The sequence below is a fragment of the Polyodon spathula genome, chromosome 36 (genome assembly GCF_017654505.1).
Source record: "Polyodon spathula isolate WHYD16114869_AA chromosome 36, ASM1765450v1, whole genome shotgun sequence".
Lineage (NCBI taxonomy): Eukaryota > Metazoa > Chordata > Actinopteri > Acipenseriformes > Polyodontidae > Polyodon > Polyodon spathula.
Window position 1 is genome coordinate 2,926,607 of NC_054569.1, and position 16,907 is coordinate 2,943,513.

Genomic DNA, 16,907 nt, shown 5'->3' on the forward strand with positions numbered 1-16,907 from the left:
TCAGACCAGAGAGCTATTGTGTGCCGAGTGCAGTGTCCGTCCTTCTGTAATTTTATCCACACAAAAGCCACACAGATGCACAGGCCATTAACCCAGGGGCTGCCTTAAAGCCTTCCACCACCTGTTGTCAACAAAGTCAGCCCCTTCCCCCTGCCTTCCTGCCCCCACACAACCAAATCCCCCCCTTCTTCTCTCCACTGGGATCAACGCTGGCCATCATCTCATTAGTTTCAAGCCAGGTCTAATTAATTCATTAGTTACTGCCAGGTCAAGCCACAGAGACCGTCTTAGCCTTGAGGGTCAGTCACGATGGGACTAGACAGAAGGGCTGACCAGCAAGCCTGTATTCTTCTTCTTCATCATCCTCTTCTTACTGCAAAGCAAATTGGCCAGGAGTAGCACTGGACTAATCTAATTAGTGTAGCTTGGCTATAGTGAAGATTGCAAACGCGTGCATTAGTCCTTAATCCGAATCCTCCACGCTGTTACTGTCCATTGTATATCTATGGGTTGAGAAGGTTATAGGGCTATAGGGGACAGAGATATTGTTACGCTAGACAAAACCATTGCAAATTATAACTTTTGTAATTACATGCTGTATCTTTTTACTATTGAAGCGCACCCTTTTTTTGAGGGGCATAGGAAAAAAGGTACTTATGCACATTAAACAACTGATTTTGCAAACACATCTTAAAATAATCAGCTACTGGAAAGTAAGTTACACGTGTGTAATTCAAAAGGCACAGCATTATTATGGAAAAAAATACAGACGGAATATTTCCTTTTTTTTTTTTTTTAAACAAAATCTTCAGATATATAGCAGCTCTAAATACATAATGAGAAACAATGCAGACCACATTCAAATATATAAAACACTAGTACAGGTGTGTTGTATATTTTTCGTTCTATACATCATTTTTTTTAGTGCAACTATTCAGGCAACCTCAAAAACCACAGACAAGCTGTAAAACGGCTTTCTAATAAAAGACTGCACATCCCTCCTAACTCTCCTTGCCACCTTTGGGATGATAAATAACCTATGCATATCCAGCAGACCCTCTGTTGCAGAAAATAAACCAGCATTAAATAGCAGGTTTGCTATTTTATTGAAAGACTCTGTGCTACCTAAGCTGCCATTCCCCCCATCTAATCCGTAGGCTTACACACATTCTGTTTTGTGGGGGGGGGGGGGGGGGTGAGAGGGGTTCGTTCAGCTGTTTCTCAGCACAGCGAGTAGGGGGGGGGGGGGGGGGGGGGGGGGGGGGGGGGGGGGGGGGCAGATCCCCTAACCCCCCCCCCCCCCCCCCAGACTTTTCGACCGAGTCGCAGTCTAGAACAGGAAAGGGGGACAACGTCAGATCTTCCTTTCACCTGTTCATTTCCAAAATTCGGGGAGACAGCTGTCGGCCCTGCCTCACCTGTTTCCCTGGCAGAGAGCTGACCTCCAAACGACCTCTGCTCGGGGTGGGGGGGGGGGGGTCAGGCTGTCTTGAGTTTCCCCCCCCCGGGGCCCCCTGTTTGAAATCCATCACATTTTTCAGCCATGTCTGTCTCGTACAGAAAATATGTGACGCATGGCATAAACACTGTGCCTGTTATTTCACACGGCGAAGGGCAAACTCTTAACAAATGAGACACTTTCCTCTGTACCGCCAGGGCATGGAGACAGGCTTAGTAAACTGACCTGCATTTCCAAGAGGCAGAATATTAACAAACTAAGATTAGGATACCCTGAAAATCTTCATTTGACCTGCCACATCATGAAGACCTTTTGGCAGATAGTGTGCGTCTAGCTTAAATGCAACCTCTGTTTCTGGCAGATGGTCATAGTTATCCCTAAACTCAAACACACAATACTGGGGTGCTGGTAGACGGACCAAATTATTCCTAAACCCCAGTGATGTATGCTGTGCTGGGGAGATGACCAATGGTCCTGGTCCTAGATACTATATAGTGAAGATCTGGGTTGTATGCAGGAAGTGATGCAATGCTGTTCAGGCCTAGAAGTGTGTCTCTCAGGTCAATCCAACACCATAATATAGCCCCACTTGTAAGGAAGCGTAGGATACAAAGCGTGACAAAATCAGAACAATAGGCACTGTAGCCCTCCCGGTATGGATGGTTAAATTAGGAGCAGAAAACGACAGCTGGAGAAGAAGTTTATAGAAGGAGCCTCACCAGCAGGACTTGTGTGTTTTCTGGAAGGGGGCTGGTGCTGGGGAGGAGGGGGGATAAGTCAGACAAATATGAACTCCAGACAACCATTGCTTGACTACATGAAAGTCTTAAATAATGTAATAAAAGGGACTGGGATGAATTGTGCTGGGGGGCCGGTATGAAATGAAGTGTGGCCTAGTTATCTGAGCTCAGGGGCAGGGAGGTAAGCAGTGTAGTCTGGTGTCTATCTGTGTCACCTTTCTGTGACCTTTTGTTTAGTTTAACACTCACCTACGCTTCACTGACTTTCTGCAACATACACATTACCAGCATTATCATAATATAAGGTGCCTTTGGCTACAATCAATCGAGATATCCCAGTGTTTACCTCTTCCTGAAGCAGTGTTTACCTGACCCCAGGTGCACCTGTTAAACTCTTGATAAAGCTGAGCTAACACTCAGAACATACCAATGGCATGTAATAGCAAAACACCTCTCAACACTGCCATCTCCACAGGGATCTCCACACTAGCACAGACCATTTTATTGACTTTTCCCCTTGAAGCTAGGGTTACCACATGACCTTGTGTTCACTGATCGCAATGCATTCTGGTACGTTTTACCTGTCTCAGGTACCAAAGAGAAGCAGGACTACACTTACCAGAATGCATTGCAGGTTCAAAAGCCTGACCTGTCCCAAATTGTCCCAGTTAGAGAAACAGGGAATTATATCAATATACAGCCGCCAGGTGGAAGAAAAAAAAAACATCCCATCACAATCAAAGGGAAACCCATTCGGGTAAGTAACATGAGAGCGTTTTTTTTTTTTTTTCTCATGGGCGTCAATGCACCTTAGTTTTGCACATTGCACATAACATGTTCTCTAGACTAAGAAGCAACCCCTGCACTGCAGAATATTTCACTGCAAATTATAGCTTACTGTATGCCTCCCAACCCCCCAACCCATCCAAGGCTCCTCCCATCTATAGGTGACTGTATCTGCTTCAGATAAGGTGGGTTCTTTATCCTGTGTTTGCACAATGCTCCCTGTCTCAATAAAGCCATTAGCACAGACAATGGGGTGCCCTCTGTGTCAAAGCATTCTGAAGGTTACTGGAGCAGATAAGGAGATATCTCTGCCTATCCCAGCAGTGGACGCCAGCCAGCCGGGGCATCAGTCACTAACAGAGGGGATGGAGGAGAGTGCTGTGAAAGGGACTTCATTGGGAGCACGACGAGCTTGCATCAGGATCAGATAGACCACAAGATGAAGCTTTTGTCACTGAAGAGTTTGAAGGCATGGAAAGCCCAAGAGGGCTTCAGCTCTCAGCCCTGCAGCTGAAGGCTAGGGAGGAACGGTCAGTGTAATCCTCCAGTGAACAGCCATGCCCGAGGAACGTCTTCCCCAACTGCTAACACGACCCTTAAGGAGTGACTCGAGCTCCACAGCCTGGCCAAAGCTGAACAGAGCCCATTGTGTACCAGTTTGTAATTTGGTCTGTTCTGCTTGAAAGCATGGCAACCAGTTTGCTATAAGGATGCAGAGCAACATAACAATTACATTTCTAATCTTTTTTTAGGGAAAAGATAAAGGTTACAATTGAATTAACTTTTGTAGCTGGAGAGGAATGCTGCTGGAAATTGTAAGTCCATTTAATATTGATTCTGATTCAATTACACATCGGCCAGTGGGATGTTAATTGAATCTAACTGGCTGATTGAATACAAATAAATATTGCCACACATGTGCTCAGTTAATTGCACAGACCCAGAGACTTCTCTTAATCTTTTATTATGCAAACTAGTACTGTGCAGCAAGACCAGGGCTATCACCCTTCTTTTCATGAGCAACACAATTCTAAACCCCAAAATGAATTATAAAAAAAAACATACTGGCTACTTCCAGAGAGGCGTTGCGACTGACGGACTCCCCCAGGTAGTTGCGAGCCACACAGACGTAGACACCCTCGTCGGGTTTGCTGCGACGGCCGTGGACAATGCGCAGGAAGAAGAGAGAGCCGCTGGGCAGCAGCATGCGGTGTGAACGTGGGTCGTCCCGGTCCGTCTCCACGCGCTCCCCGTCCTTGTACCACTCCACCATGGGCAGCGGCCTGCCCTCCGCCTTGCAGTTCAGCGTGGCCGGCTCCCCCTTTGACACTATCAGGTCTGAGGGGTGCTCCGCAATCCGCGGGGCGAAGTCATCCTGCCGGGGACGGGAACCTGCGGGGAAGGAAGAAACCGAGAGTCAGACGAGAATGTTACAGGCAAATTAAACAGCCAGTGAAATAGCATTTGAATGTTTGTTTTTATTTATTATTTAAAGTGATTTTGTTATGTCGCTCCTATATCGAGTTTGGAATTTTAGGATTGAGGAAAAAAAAAAACTACATGAACGTAATTTAGATCTTTTATTCAACATCTTGTAATCAAAGAAACTACAAAATGATATTGCAGAAGTCTACCAGAAGCTATAATAGCAGTACAGTATTTCGAAATATCCCATTTTTCAATTTTTGTCAGTTTCTCATTAAGTATATGGACTACAAAGTGGTATGTAACGCAATATGTTAATGTAACATTATTCCGCAGGTTTCATTCAATAATATGAAGCACAATTTGTTAATTCTACAGGACGATGCAGAACTTCTGGTGACAGCTGTAGTTATATATATATATATATATATATATATATATATATATATATATATATATATATATATATATATATATATATAGAGAGAGAGAGAGAGAGAGAGAGAGAGAGAGAGAGAGAGAGAGAGAGAGAGAGAGAGAGAGAGAGAGAGAGAGAGGATCTGGCAAAGTTCAAAGGTAACATTTAAGCAATAAGTGCAATACAGTTGTGGAAGATATATATGAAAACAAGTCTCCTCTGGCTGTTCATTACCTGCCCGCTTTGATGCAAAGGGTTAATCGCAGCAGTGTTTAGCTAATAGCTTTTTATGAGACATTTATAGAAAGTAGAACAGACTTCGGTCAGCAGGGGGTAGGTTCAGAGACACAGCGCTGCGAGCAGCTTTATAAATATTACAGGCAAGGATCGGCGACTCGACCGAGTGGAAATGTTGCAAAGAGGTTTTTAAAGCAGACTACTGGCTTTTGGATCTGAGCTAAACTGATGAACACAGCTCAGCACTGCCTTCCCTTGCTTGCCCCTGCTTCGTCTGGGTTATACAACTGTGCTTGTGGTCGGGGATTGGCAGGACGAGACACTGTCTGCTGCAGCTGTGATGAAAAGTGACCCTGGAGAACAGCGGGTAGCTGCAGGCTGTATGTACTGTAAATTCCACATTGTTTAAATCTCAACCGGTTTTCTGTTAATCAAATTCCACAATGTATTTAAAGACCCCTTTTGTAGGCTTTCTTCTGAATGTTTTAAGTTATGTGGAAAGGGTCCCGTTGTCATTACCAAGTACAAAGATAACACACAGTTCTATAACACCCATTTCTGTCGGACAAAACAGTAACCTGGACAATTTTTGCTTCGGCCTTTGGTCTGTAGTAACTTCTTTAATTACACTGCTAATAAATCACTGACTGAGAGTGTGGGGGTTCTGTTCGAATGATATTCAAGACAGCAGATCCAAATACTAAGTTTAAATCAATTTCTACTTACAGCAGAAACACACTAAAGAGACTCTGGGTTTGCTGGGTTAGTGGCTTGAATCCTTGGTACAGAAACAGCCCTGTTTTAATCATCTAAACAGGTATTTGTGGGAAGGACAACTGAGGAGAAAGTGCTGAATCCTCGTTTTCAGATACTGTATGTGCTGGATAGCAGAGAGGTGACCTTGCTGTATTGAAAAAGCAAAGCAGCGAGAGAGCGGCGGATTGAATCGGCTGCCAGTTTCTGCTCCGTGACGCTCTCGGCACAGAGCCCCGGGGGCCGCCTGCCTGGATTTTCATATTAAGTGCATTTGTTTTTAATGTTTTTTTTTTTTTTCTGCTGAATCAGAAACAGATTTTCCATTTATACCGTCTGGAGGCAGCAGAGTCATGACATCCAGCAATCGCTGCAGTGCAGAGGGACAGGGGGTGGGAGGTGATGTTCATGCCATTAAAGCCACAGGGCCTTCTATCTATCTATCTCTATCTATATATGCACCTTGGGGGAGCTGTCTCTGTGGATACCCCATTTCTGTCTGTCAATGTATCTGACTACCTACAGGATCTATCAATCTCCCCGTCAGACCCAACTTTTTATCAATTTTTGTCTTTCAATCCATCTTTCGGTCTATCTCTCACTCTCTTTTTTAACTAGCAAAGGCTTGAATCTGGAAATGTAATATAGTTTTAAGATTTTACAATACAACAAACACAACAGCAGAAAATCTCAATGGCCACACAGCCTGTACACCTGTCTACGTGCCAGTCTGTCTCTCCATTAGAATACATCACAGTGTGTGTCGCCCTTTATTACGCTGGCTCTTTTCAGTCATTTATAATCGTGTACTATCCTGCAGTCCCCGCCCCCTCCTTGGTCGGGAGGCTTGGGGTTCCATTCCTCACCATCTCCACGGCGACACGTCCGGAGTCCCCTCCAGAGAGGTCAGGGGTCAGATTAATCATTGCTAATTTGTTAAGGAGGATCAGAATAAACAAGGCACGTCTTCCACAGTCTCTAGTTAATGACAGCCTAAAGGTCCTACTTTTACACAGCAATACTAAACTGCTTCTCACGAAGACATGGTGTGGCATGTTTCACAAGATATTGGGACTGGCTTTCGTTCTGTTTGCACTGCGCTGCAAAGTTCCAAGAGGATTCTCACCCGAAATGGCCGTCAACCTAGAGCTTGTTTCGAAAGAGCAGGTTACCGAATCTTCATTTCCCTTATTGTAATACTCACTCTCCTTCTGTTGGGCTCCCTGACCCTCTCCCACTTTAACCACAATCAGGCGGTCACTTTTGCTGATTTTATTGGTAAACAAAAAACTGGTTTAAAAATGGTTTTAAATATCTACTTTTAACCCTGAAACACTCTGGTCCAGTCAGCGTTTTAACGTAGTAAAAGGTTACTTTCTAAAAACGCACCTTGCTATCCGAGCCCCGAAATTCCGTTTTCACCCCTTATGTCTGGCCCCTGAAAACTTGAAATAAAAGCCTTCAATTTGAAACTAAAGCCATTAAAAAATAAATCAATCTGCCCAGCTCCCCCACCCCCCTTTCCTTAAAATACCAACTAACAAACCAACCAAGCAACCGAGCGCCTCCGATTCCTAATCACTGCATTCCCCCAGAGTAACAATCCCAGTTTGTCTGTGGTGCAGTCGCTCCATAAGGCCCCCGTCCAAATTCTAATACAAGTCCTTCAGTTGCTATAGATATTGAGAGAGGGAGAGGAGTAAGGGGAGGGGAAAAGAAAGATAGAAAGAAAGGGGGATGGAGTTAAAAAAAAAAACCTTTTCAACCTCATCTGCAATTCTTTTTTTTTTATAAATAAGCCCCATACACCCCCTGTTAGTTGTTTTATGGCCTGCCTCCTCCTTTCTTTAGATGAAGCCTGGGAATTGATTTGCTAATGTGGCCCTTTTCTTCTGTTAAGGGAATGGGCAGTGTAGAAGGAGAGAGAGGTGGGGGGGGGGGTCCATCCAACCAACCCCCTCCTTCCAAGAAACTGTGACAACAAAGGAGTGCTTGCATAAGAATAACAATAATAACAAGAGCAGACCACAAAGCTGCGGCCATTACAATTACCTTTCTCTTGTAGCGGGGTGGAAAAAGGGGTTGGTCTCATATAAAAAGGAAATTATTTGGCACAGTTTTAGAGTAATAGTTTCTTTGCTGGGGGGTCTTTTAAACTTTGCCTAAGCAGAATAATGAATGGTCTTAGAATTCACAGTGGATGTGATTTGCAGGGAAGTATAATAAGAAAGCATATTATTGTACCTGCATGGAACAGATGCACCATACCATGCAACTCAATTATCATTTCTTGAGAAATTGTGTGTGCCTTGGTTGCCATGGTCTTCAGCTTTTAAACTGCAGGCACTGATGATATCCTAACTATCCGTCATACTGTATAGTATTGTATACCTTTTACTGTTTTACGCTGAATGCAAAACAACATGCCAGTATTGTATTGTTGATTTTATCATCCCTATTTGAAATGTGTCTATTGACCTTAGTCTAGCTGCTCCCTAGTATTTATTTTGTCCCAATTCAATGAACTTCCACCTCAATTGAATTATGTGACAGGTCATGTCAATACAGCAGCAACACATTGAACTGAACTGAGAGAATCAAAAGCAGTTATCCTACACCATGTGTCTCGCTACCAGTAAACACGGTTCTCCCGAGCTCACCTCCCAATCCCCGTCCACATCTCTGAGTTTAAAAAAAAACAATCAATATTCCAGTTCTACGACTCATTCAGGTTCCGAGAAATGTCAAAGGAATGGCGGAAAGTAGGAGAGAAATGCATCAAGTACTTTCTAAGAAATGCCGGTGCAGTGTCAGAAAAACAATTCGCAGGGGTCAAAACGGAATCGTGTTCTATTACCTAGGACTAGGAAAGGGACTTCACCAGGGGGTCAGAAACACACCGTTCCGTTCACTTGAGACGAAATGTTATAAACCAACGTGGTCTCACCGGCCTCTGTTATCTATTTACAAAAACACACAATGTGCAAAAACACATAAGCAAACAAGTCAAACAGACAGGCGTGGTCCTCAGCCGGACACTGGCGACGCAAGTGTCTGTCCATGATACTCAAATATCACCAAACACTTCATACCCTGCTGCCAGCAAACACAGGGCTCCCCCCTCACTCTATCGACTCAGGAGGGGGGCAGTAACCAGCATGCCTGAAATACCCAGCTTTCATTCTTAGCTTTTATCTGGGCTTACCCCTGATGTCCTCGTCAGGGTTTTCAGGGCCAGGCAAAAACGTATTATCAGGCCCCCACGTGTGGTCATTTGTTTTTGCACAGCCTTTGTACAGCGCCTTCTTGAGGTTCCTCATTGAAATTGCATTGTATTCATAGAAGGCCTCCCCTAGCAAGCTCATTGTGTCATCCAAGCACATCCCCCGCCGGTTTCAAGGTAAGGGCCTCAGAGATAATCCTGTTTTACTGCAAGGGGCAGCTTTTGCTCTCGTCCATCAGAAATGTTTATAAAAGGTAACCGCTACTACACCAAGTGTATCAAAGTAAATCTGCCCCAACATGCTGTGTTTTCCCAGCTGCAAGCAGTCATCTACTAAGACAAGTTGCAGTCTTGCAAGCTGTAACAGAATGCCTCCACTCAGTGCTAACACAAAAGCGCTGGGAAGAGAGGGGTTCGGGTCCATGGGGCTGAGAAAAGACACAGCTGGGATCTGCAGCATCCTGATCCCATTCCACTCTAGCCAGGGAAACTCTGGAATACCTTCCAGTCAGTGCATTCCTCCGAATTAACCGCAGCAGAGCGCTCTGAGATTCCCACATCCTGTCTGCGAGGATGCAGGAATGCGTGCAGTTGCATGCAGTAAACGGATGGCCAGGAGGCTGGTATACTTTTATATTTGCATACATCATCTGTCATTAGAGTTGCCTGCTGTACTGTGAAACTGGCAGCATGCATGCAGATGTATATGGGAGTTTACTTTGACTTCAGACTTGTTCCCTATCTCTTAAAGGGTGCATGTTTGTGTGTGTACGTATTCTCGTCTTCAGAAAAGAAGGACGAATAGTAGCGGTTTGTACCGATTGCCTGCGCCAAAGTACGCAGGAAATCATTTATGGCACAGGATGTTCCTCTTCAATTTCCTTATCTGAGAAGGATTTTGTAAGGAAATGACTAAAATCATTTTTTCAAATGACTTCCATGTAAGCCTGAAGACAAGAACAGAGACCAAGCAACAAGAAACAGATTCCAGTGCTTATCATAGCAGACTGTTTAAAAACTATAACACCAATGACACCCGCATGCCAGGGGCTATCTGCGCCTTCGGGCGGGCTTGTAGAACCTTCCAGTGACTATCTTCTTGATTATAAATACTTCAGATCCACAGCCAATTAAAACGCACCATTTGCAAACATTCCAATGCAGTAACTATCTCCTTGCTACAAATATAAACATGTGATTGAGAGATCGACATTATCACACACCCCGTTATTAACAGAGATTGTCTTATCTCAGTGTTTTGTAGTCAATTTGTTGTATAATTAACAACCACAGCTTTTAAGTAGTAGTGTCCAGATTTCCCAGTGAGAGGCTACTTGAAAATCCCATTGCTAATTCTTCTGCAGAATGGCTTGATGCAAACACCTGGGAATTCTCAGATCAGCATTCTTATCTGTCCTGATAACAGTGGATTGCTGGGGTTTTATTGCTGGCCCTATAAACCTCCAGAGCACTTTCTGTAAAGGAATCTAAACAGGCTATTCCATTATAGTGTTCAAATAGAAAACGCAGAATAAACAAAGCACAACCATGGCTTAAGTCTTCCTTCCTAACTCCATTCAAATCATTTGGATCAATAATTTCCAAACACCACTTTAATTCAAATCCGGCACCAGAGCAATGACCGAGTGGGAAGTTTCATTGCGCGGACTTGCACAAACCAAAGCTAAATTATTTTTGCACGTGAGAAAGGGGATTTAAATCCAGATAAGAGATGGGCAGAGAGAATGAAGGAAAGGAAGAGAAGGAGACAGGAGCGTCTGCACTAATGAAGACAGGCAATAAAGAGAGATTGCAGTCAATCGTCACCACTGGCTTTAATGGAAAAGTCACACAAGTCATTGTGACCCATGTTTGAGATCTCCCTACAATCCAAACACCAAGAAACGCCTTGAGAGTCCAGCAATGTTTACTCCTAACTGCTGGCCTCGGGCAGCTAACCCAACACCTCCGCCTGCCTGCCTGGCTGCCTGCCTGTGTCCGGGGGGGCCAACTGTCCATTCCTCTGTGTGCTCTGCTGTGCACAAATAAAATCTATCAGACCTTCTAATAGCTTGGAGCAGAGTTGCTGTGCTGTATTCCTTCCTTGCTCTGCAGCACAATCTGTTAGCACTGCTTGAATGTGTGGCAGGCCTGGGCTGTCAGAGACTTGGATGTTCAGCCTCATCTGTCCCTACATATCAAAGATGCCCCTATTTATATCTTTACTGCTGTCCGTGCACAGGAGCTAAAGTCAGGAATACTCACATATAGGCTCAGGTGACGTATAACCAACTGAATAAACAAACATGCATGCATGCACACACGCACGCGCAAAATACATCTTACACATAAAAGCACACACTATTGTGACAAAATAAAACAACTCACACTAGTGGTCCTTCATGGATTAGGGCCATCCTGTCTCCAAGAAGTACTAACTCTGTATATTCCTATTCGTCCTTTGAGATCAGAAAATGCAGAACTAGTTCTTAAAATCATCTTAGATCAACTGGAGCCAGAGATTTTTGCTGTCGTGTTCCTCGTTGGTTGACATCGGGCAGGTTGATGGATTCTTTTAAGCCTAAATTGAACACATGCTTTTTTGAATGTGCTTTTGCATAACTGGCTGTCTCTGGAGTGTGTTGTGCACATGAGCTCTCTTGTTTTGTTTTTAACTTTGTACAGTGCTCTAGGATGCCATGATGTGAAGGACGCTATATAAAAATACATCTGTGTTGTATTGTATTAATAACATTTAAAACACCAAAAAAAAAAAAACACATGGAATGTTCGAAAAAAGTAAAAGCCTTAAATGTAAATAAATATAACCTGACCCACTTCTAAAGTCAAAGCCTATTTCTGCTCACACTCACTGTACTGTATGAAATGCTCTCCACCACGCTCCCCTGCTGTTTCACCCCAACATGCTTCACGCATGACAGCCACTGATCTCACGCAAGAATGGAGAAAATGATCGCTCTGTCCGGCAGACCTGCAGAGTGGCATGCAGCCCGCCTGTCCCAGGATATAACACAACCTTCAGAGACAGACTGTCTCCTCCCAGCACACCGACAAGGTGCCCAATTCTACACAGCGCAGGTCACCAGTGCAGACAGAGATCAGCTCGCTTTTGCTGTGAGTCACACAGGATGCTCAAAACAGACTCAGTCCAGTCCCTACCTTGCCCTTTCAGCCCTAAGGTCCCTGTATAACCCTTTGTCCTCAAACAAGTTTCTTTTTCCAAAGGCTCTTTTACATGGGTTTCTGGTAATGTGCACTGGCCCCTTTAAAAAGCCACTGGAACTAATGCAGACCGTCATCAATCTGTTCACAAGTTGGTTCCGAAACGCAGGAAACCTGGCAGATTGTTGACTTTGGAGTGTTGTTGCTCGGTTCTGGAGATACAGCTCTATCAAAGCTCTGGAGGTGAAGGGGTTAAACAGGAGGCCCTATTGACACTGCTTCTCTTGTTGTTCTTCTCTTTGTTTGTTTGTGTTTTGTTTGATAAATGGGGATGTAACTAGTCTGAATAAAATTGCAGACTTTAGATCTGAGTGAAAGAATTTAAAGAAGTATTAGTTTTAAATATTAAAAAAAAAAGTTTGTTTTTAACCCATTGCATGCAAACGTTTGTCTGCGTTACCCAGATGTTTCCATAATTCTTCTAAAGCCTATTCTTAGAGGTTAGCAACATTTTTGTTTTATTTGACTGTCTTCTTGCTTCTGGCAGAGTTCTGAAAACAGAAACAACCCTCAAAAGGCAAAGGACCCCAAAGTCATCAATAAATCAAATTGCATGTACAGTTTAATCAAATGGAGTGCCAAAACAGCACTATACAAGGAATAGAACTTACAAAAACTGGGAATAAACATACCAGGAATTTAGCTGAATCTGTTATTCAGCTAATATTATTATTATTATTATTATTATTATTATATTATTATTATTATTATTATTATTTATTATTATTATTATTATTATTATTATCTTATAACATGAAAGAGTACAATTTTACCTTTTCAAAAACGTAACCGTGAGAAAAATTGTTTCAAATTGAAACAAATTTTTTTTTAAAAACCCACATGAGGGTGTTGGTGGTGGAGAAGCAGCCACTTTCAGCAGGAATTTCTCTTTGTCTGGTTTTATTTCTTGACTTGTCTTAAGTGTCCAGTTGTTTACAGGAAGTACCGTGTCCTTTGATACATTTCTGTGATGTTTTAAAGATGGTGGTACTGGGGATAATGACATGCCCAAAACCTGTAATTACAGACCTCTGGAGCATGGAAGCACCACTCGGACATATGTGGCTTGACTTAAACTGGATCCTTGGGAGTTACATAGGAAGTTACAGTGCATGTATGTGTGTCAGCCCCATTTGTGAGAACGAAGTCTCTCTGGTTGCTTTGTAAATATTAAGAGATCAACTATAGATAAACAAAAACGGTGTATGTAGAAATAGTGCATGTCTATACTCTTACACTTCAGAAATAGCTGTGCACTGAAGGGTAATGTTAACATACATGCAGGGGGTTGAGAACAAGGGAAGCCACTTCAATTTAATAAGCTCCCAGTACACATTAACGGACTGATTGGGAAATGGTATAATTTGCACCAGATTGCAGAAACAGCTATTAAAATGATACAGCTTTTTAATACAGAGCTCGTAAATTTAACTGAAAGGCTTTTCAGTGTCCTTCAGTTTTTTTTTTTTCTTACTAATTTTGTACCAATAACAGTGTTTTTAAAAGCACGATTCAAATGAAGCATTGGAGTAAAGAAACGCTTTTAAAACAGTAACTGCTGTTGCTTCAGCACTGTTGACATGGGGTTGAGAGCAAAGCAGCACAGACAGACTGCAGTTTGTCACTCACAAACACTCACTCGGTAAACCTGAGTAAAACCAAAGAAAAGTGCTGTCCTGGTAGACAAATGCTTCCACGCGTGGCTTTATTTTTAACTTGAGCACGTGAAACTGTACTGCCTTTGCCACACTCTATCGATTCACTTTTTCAAGTCTTTGGGTAGCAAGCACTCCAAGTAAAAACCCATCTACACAAGCACCCAGAATTACACACTGCTTCTTTATCAGGTGTGAACCAGTAATAGAAAGAAAGCAAGCCACTACAGATCTCAGCAGGACACTGCAGGGACTGTGTAGAGTTTATCTCTTTCCTATTACATTTTCACACCTGACAAGGGGGGCATGTGTCCTCGCCAGTGTTTATGTAAACACATTTTTACTGTTAGTCCAATATACGTTGTTTTGTTTTTTTTTCGATTTTACATTAACCCTGCGGAGTCTATCAAGTTTAAAAAGGGTTATAAAAAATTATAAGTGTAAATTGCAATGTGATTTTCCGAGCTACCGTTACAATATTAACCACTGCTATTTAACAAAAAAGAAGGGTTAACGGTGACCTGTATATTCTATTAAAAAGTAAGACTGTCATGTTTTCAACTGCAAAAAGCGTAGCACTAATTAATTAGAATCACCGTACTTAACTGTACAGTACCGCACAGCTGTCTGCAATGCACCCTGCACGGTAACACTGCAGCTATATTAGTACAGACTGCGGTCCTTTTTAAATACACTGCACTTTCACTGCAGTTCTTCCTCGGTTTAGTTTTCACACGGGGCGTCCTGCTGTCTGTATTTCTTTCATAGTTCAAGATCTTAAACTGCTGTAGCTCATCCTGCGGAATAACCCACGTTGTACCCGCTGTTCCAAAACTCGTATAACCTATATAAAAAAAAGGTAATCTTTTCCCAGGGCGACAGCATTCTGCCCCTCCTGCTGTCTTTTAAATGTCTCGTCAGCCACGCTAACTATTAAACGTTTCCCAAAAACGTTTGAACTGCTGAGCCCCCGGTGACCCTGAAAATACCACCCATCTCTAAAGAGAATTCCGTCCTCTGGCACGGGCGGAGGGCAGCGCTCGACGATGTTAAAAAGCAGCTTATGTTCTAAATATTATTCTAAACATTTATTCCTTTATTTATTCGCGGTTTTCCTTTGTAACAGTTAAAACAATACAGATGTATTTCCGCCCGTTCCCTTGAGTTATGTATGGCGTCTGACTTGTGGTAAACGTCGCGTAAAAAGAGTTGGCTACTCGGCTACTGTATTTGCAACAAACTAAACGCATACAGACATGCGTGGCATCATGACAAACCATTCAGTTTCCAAATACAGTAACTTCGGGTTGTTTTTATAGCTGTATACCACAGCTTTTCTTCCCAACAAACAAAATGATGCTGACGGTACTGTGATCGGCAATATTGCGCATATTTTTGATCCACTGGGGAACCAACTGTTATATATATATATATATATATATATATATATATATATATATATATATATATATATATATATATATATATATAGAGCACACAGCATGCCACATTACAGTGGGTTATTGTATTGAAACTATCTGCCACAACAGAACTGGGATGAAAAAGACAAGAAGATACATGCAGTCTGGACTGATTGTATAGTCTTCTGCTTATTTTTTTTTTAGAAAATGTTGGTCTGACTTTATTCCAGAAATGTGTTTTCCCCTAAACTTGAAATTGCAAGTGCTATAATATTCCGACGACAATAGAGTGTAAAACATTATCAGTTAAACTAAAACATTTCTGTCTTGATTGAAATACATTAGAAACTGGACTGCATCGGCAACTCGTTGAAAAGAACGACCTGCTGATGGACAGGGAAGCTACGTATTACAGCACCGTAAAAAAATACAAGTAATAATAATAATGTTTTAATGAGATCCGAGCAGTGTTTTCATGTAAAAGGTTTAACAAAACTAGCACACATGCCCCGCTGCATTATGCTTACTGTACATGACAAATTACATTTTTATTGCGTGTTTTATTAATGGAATTCTGACTGTCGGAATGAAAAACTGAAACTCTGATTCACTGATCACTGTTCATTGAATCTGATACATAACTGCAGTCAGGCTTGAGGCTGAACTCTTAGGTAAGGATGTGGCATTATATCGGTATGGCTTTATTACCATCACACATTCAAGGTATTATAACGCCTTATCTTGACTTAATCTGGGTCGCTCGGGATTAATGCGGTCTGGTAACTGTACTGCAGCATTGACTGGCCCAGGGAACTGAAGTCACAATCGCCGTTATAAAAAAAAAAAAAAAAAAAAAAAAAAAAGCCTTTAAATTTTGTCTACCAGATGGTTTACCAAATTGTTACCACCTGCCCCCCCCCCCCCCCCCCCCCCCCCCCCTTTGAAGTTGTCCGGGCGAAAATAACCATTTTAAAGCGTCGATTCTCTGTGACGTGCTGTTAAAAGTTCAGCGTTTACAATTCGTGACTCTTAATTCACTGTGGAGAATTTGGCTAAACCATTTATTTTTACGGTTGGATACAAAGAGGTGTTATAATTCATATTCGCCGATTAACGGGCGTCCGGAACTCAATTTTCCGCCCCCCCATTGGGAAAAAAATAAGAATGCTTCGGATAGACTCGTCAAACCTCTCCGGGGGATGGGGACACAACCTGGGGGCGTTACGTTACAGGGGGTAAAAAGAATTCCGGGTCGCCTTTTTGGGCGATTTGAACTTCAACAGGCAATTGAAGTTCACCACGGTAAAATTCGCAGCTAAGAGACACTGCACGACAAGTTTTCAAGTCGCAAATGTTAAGCACTGAGAATTTCATTCCTATTTTTTTTTACCCTTGATCCTATTTTATTATAAAAAATTAAAGTGGTTTGGGGGGAAAAATACATAAAGGGGTATCAAGGAATAGCTTTATCCGAAGATTTTGGAAGAGGCGTAAACCTTCTTTGCATTGTGTACAACTTGGGGCGGCGGCTAAACGTAACGTAAAAA

At 42.6% G+C, this 16,907-nt stretch overlaps 1 protein-coding gene across 1 annotated transcript in view; it reads right to left on the reverse strand.

Moving 5' to 3' along the window:
- Window positions 1–16,907, reverse strand: part of LOC121303956 (roundabout homolog 2-like) — a 33,468-nt gene that overhangs the window by 15,520 nt on the left and 1,041 nt on the right. Inside the window, exon 2 of the mRNA XM_041234858.1 lies at window positions 4,051–4,377. Within this exon, the coding sequence (XP_041090792.1) occupies window positions 4,051–4,377 (327 nt within the window). The remainder of the gene's footprint in view (window positions 1–4,050; window positions 4,378–16,907) is intronic.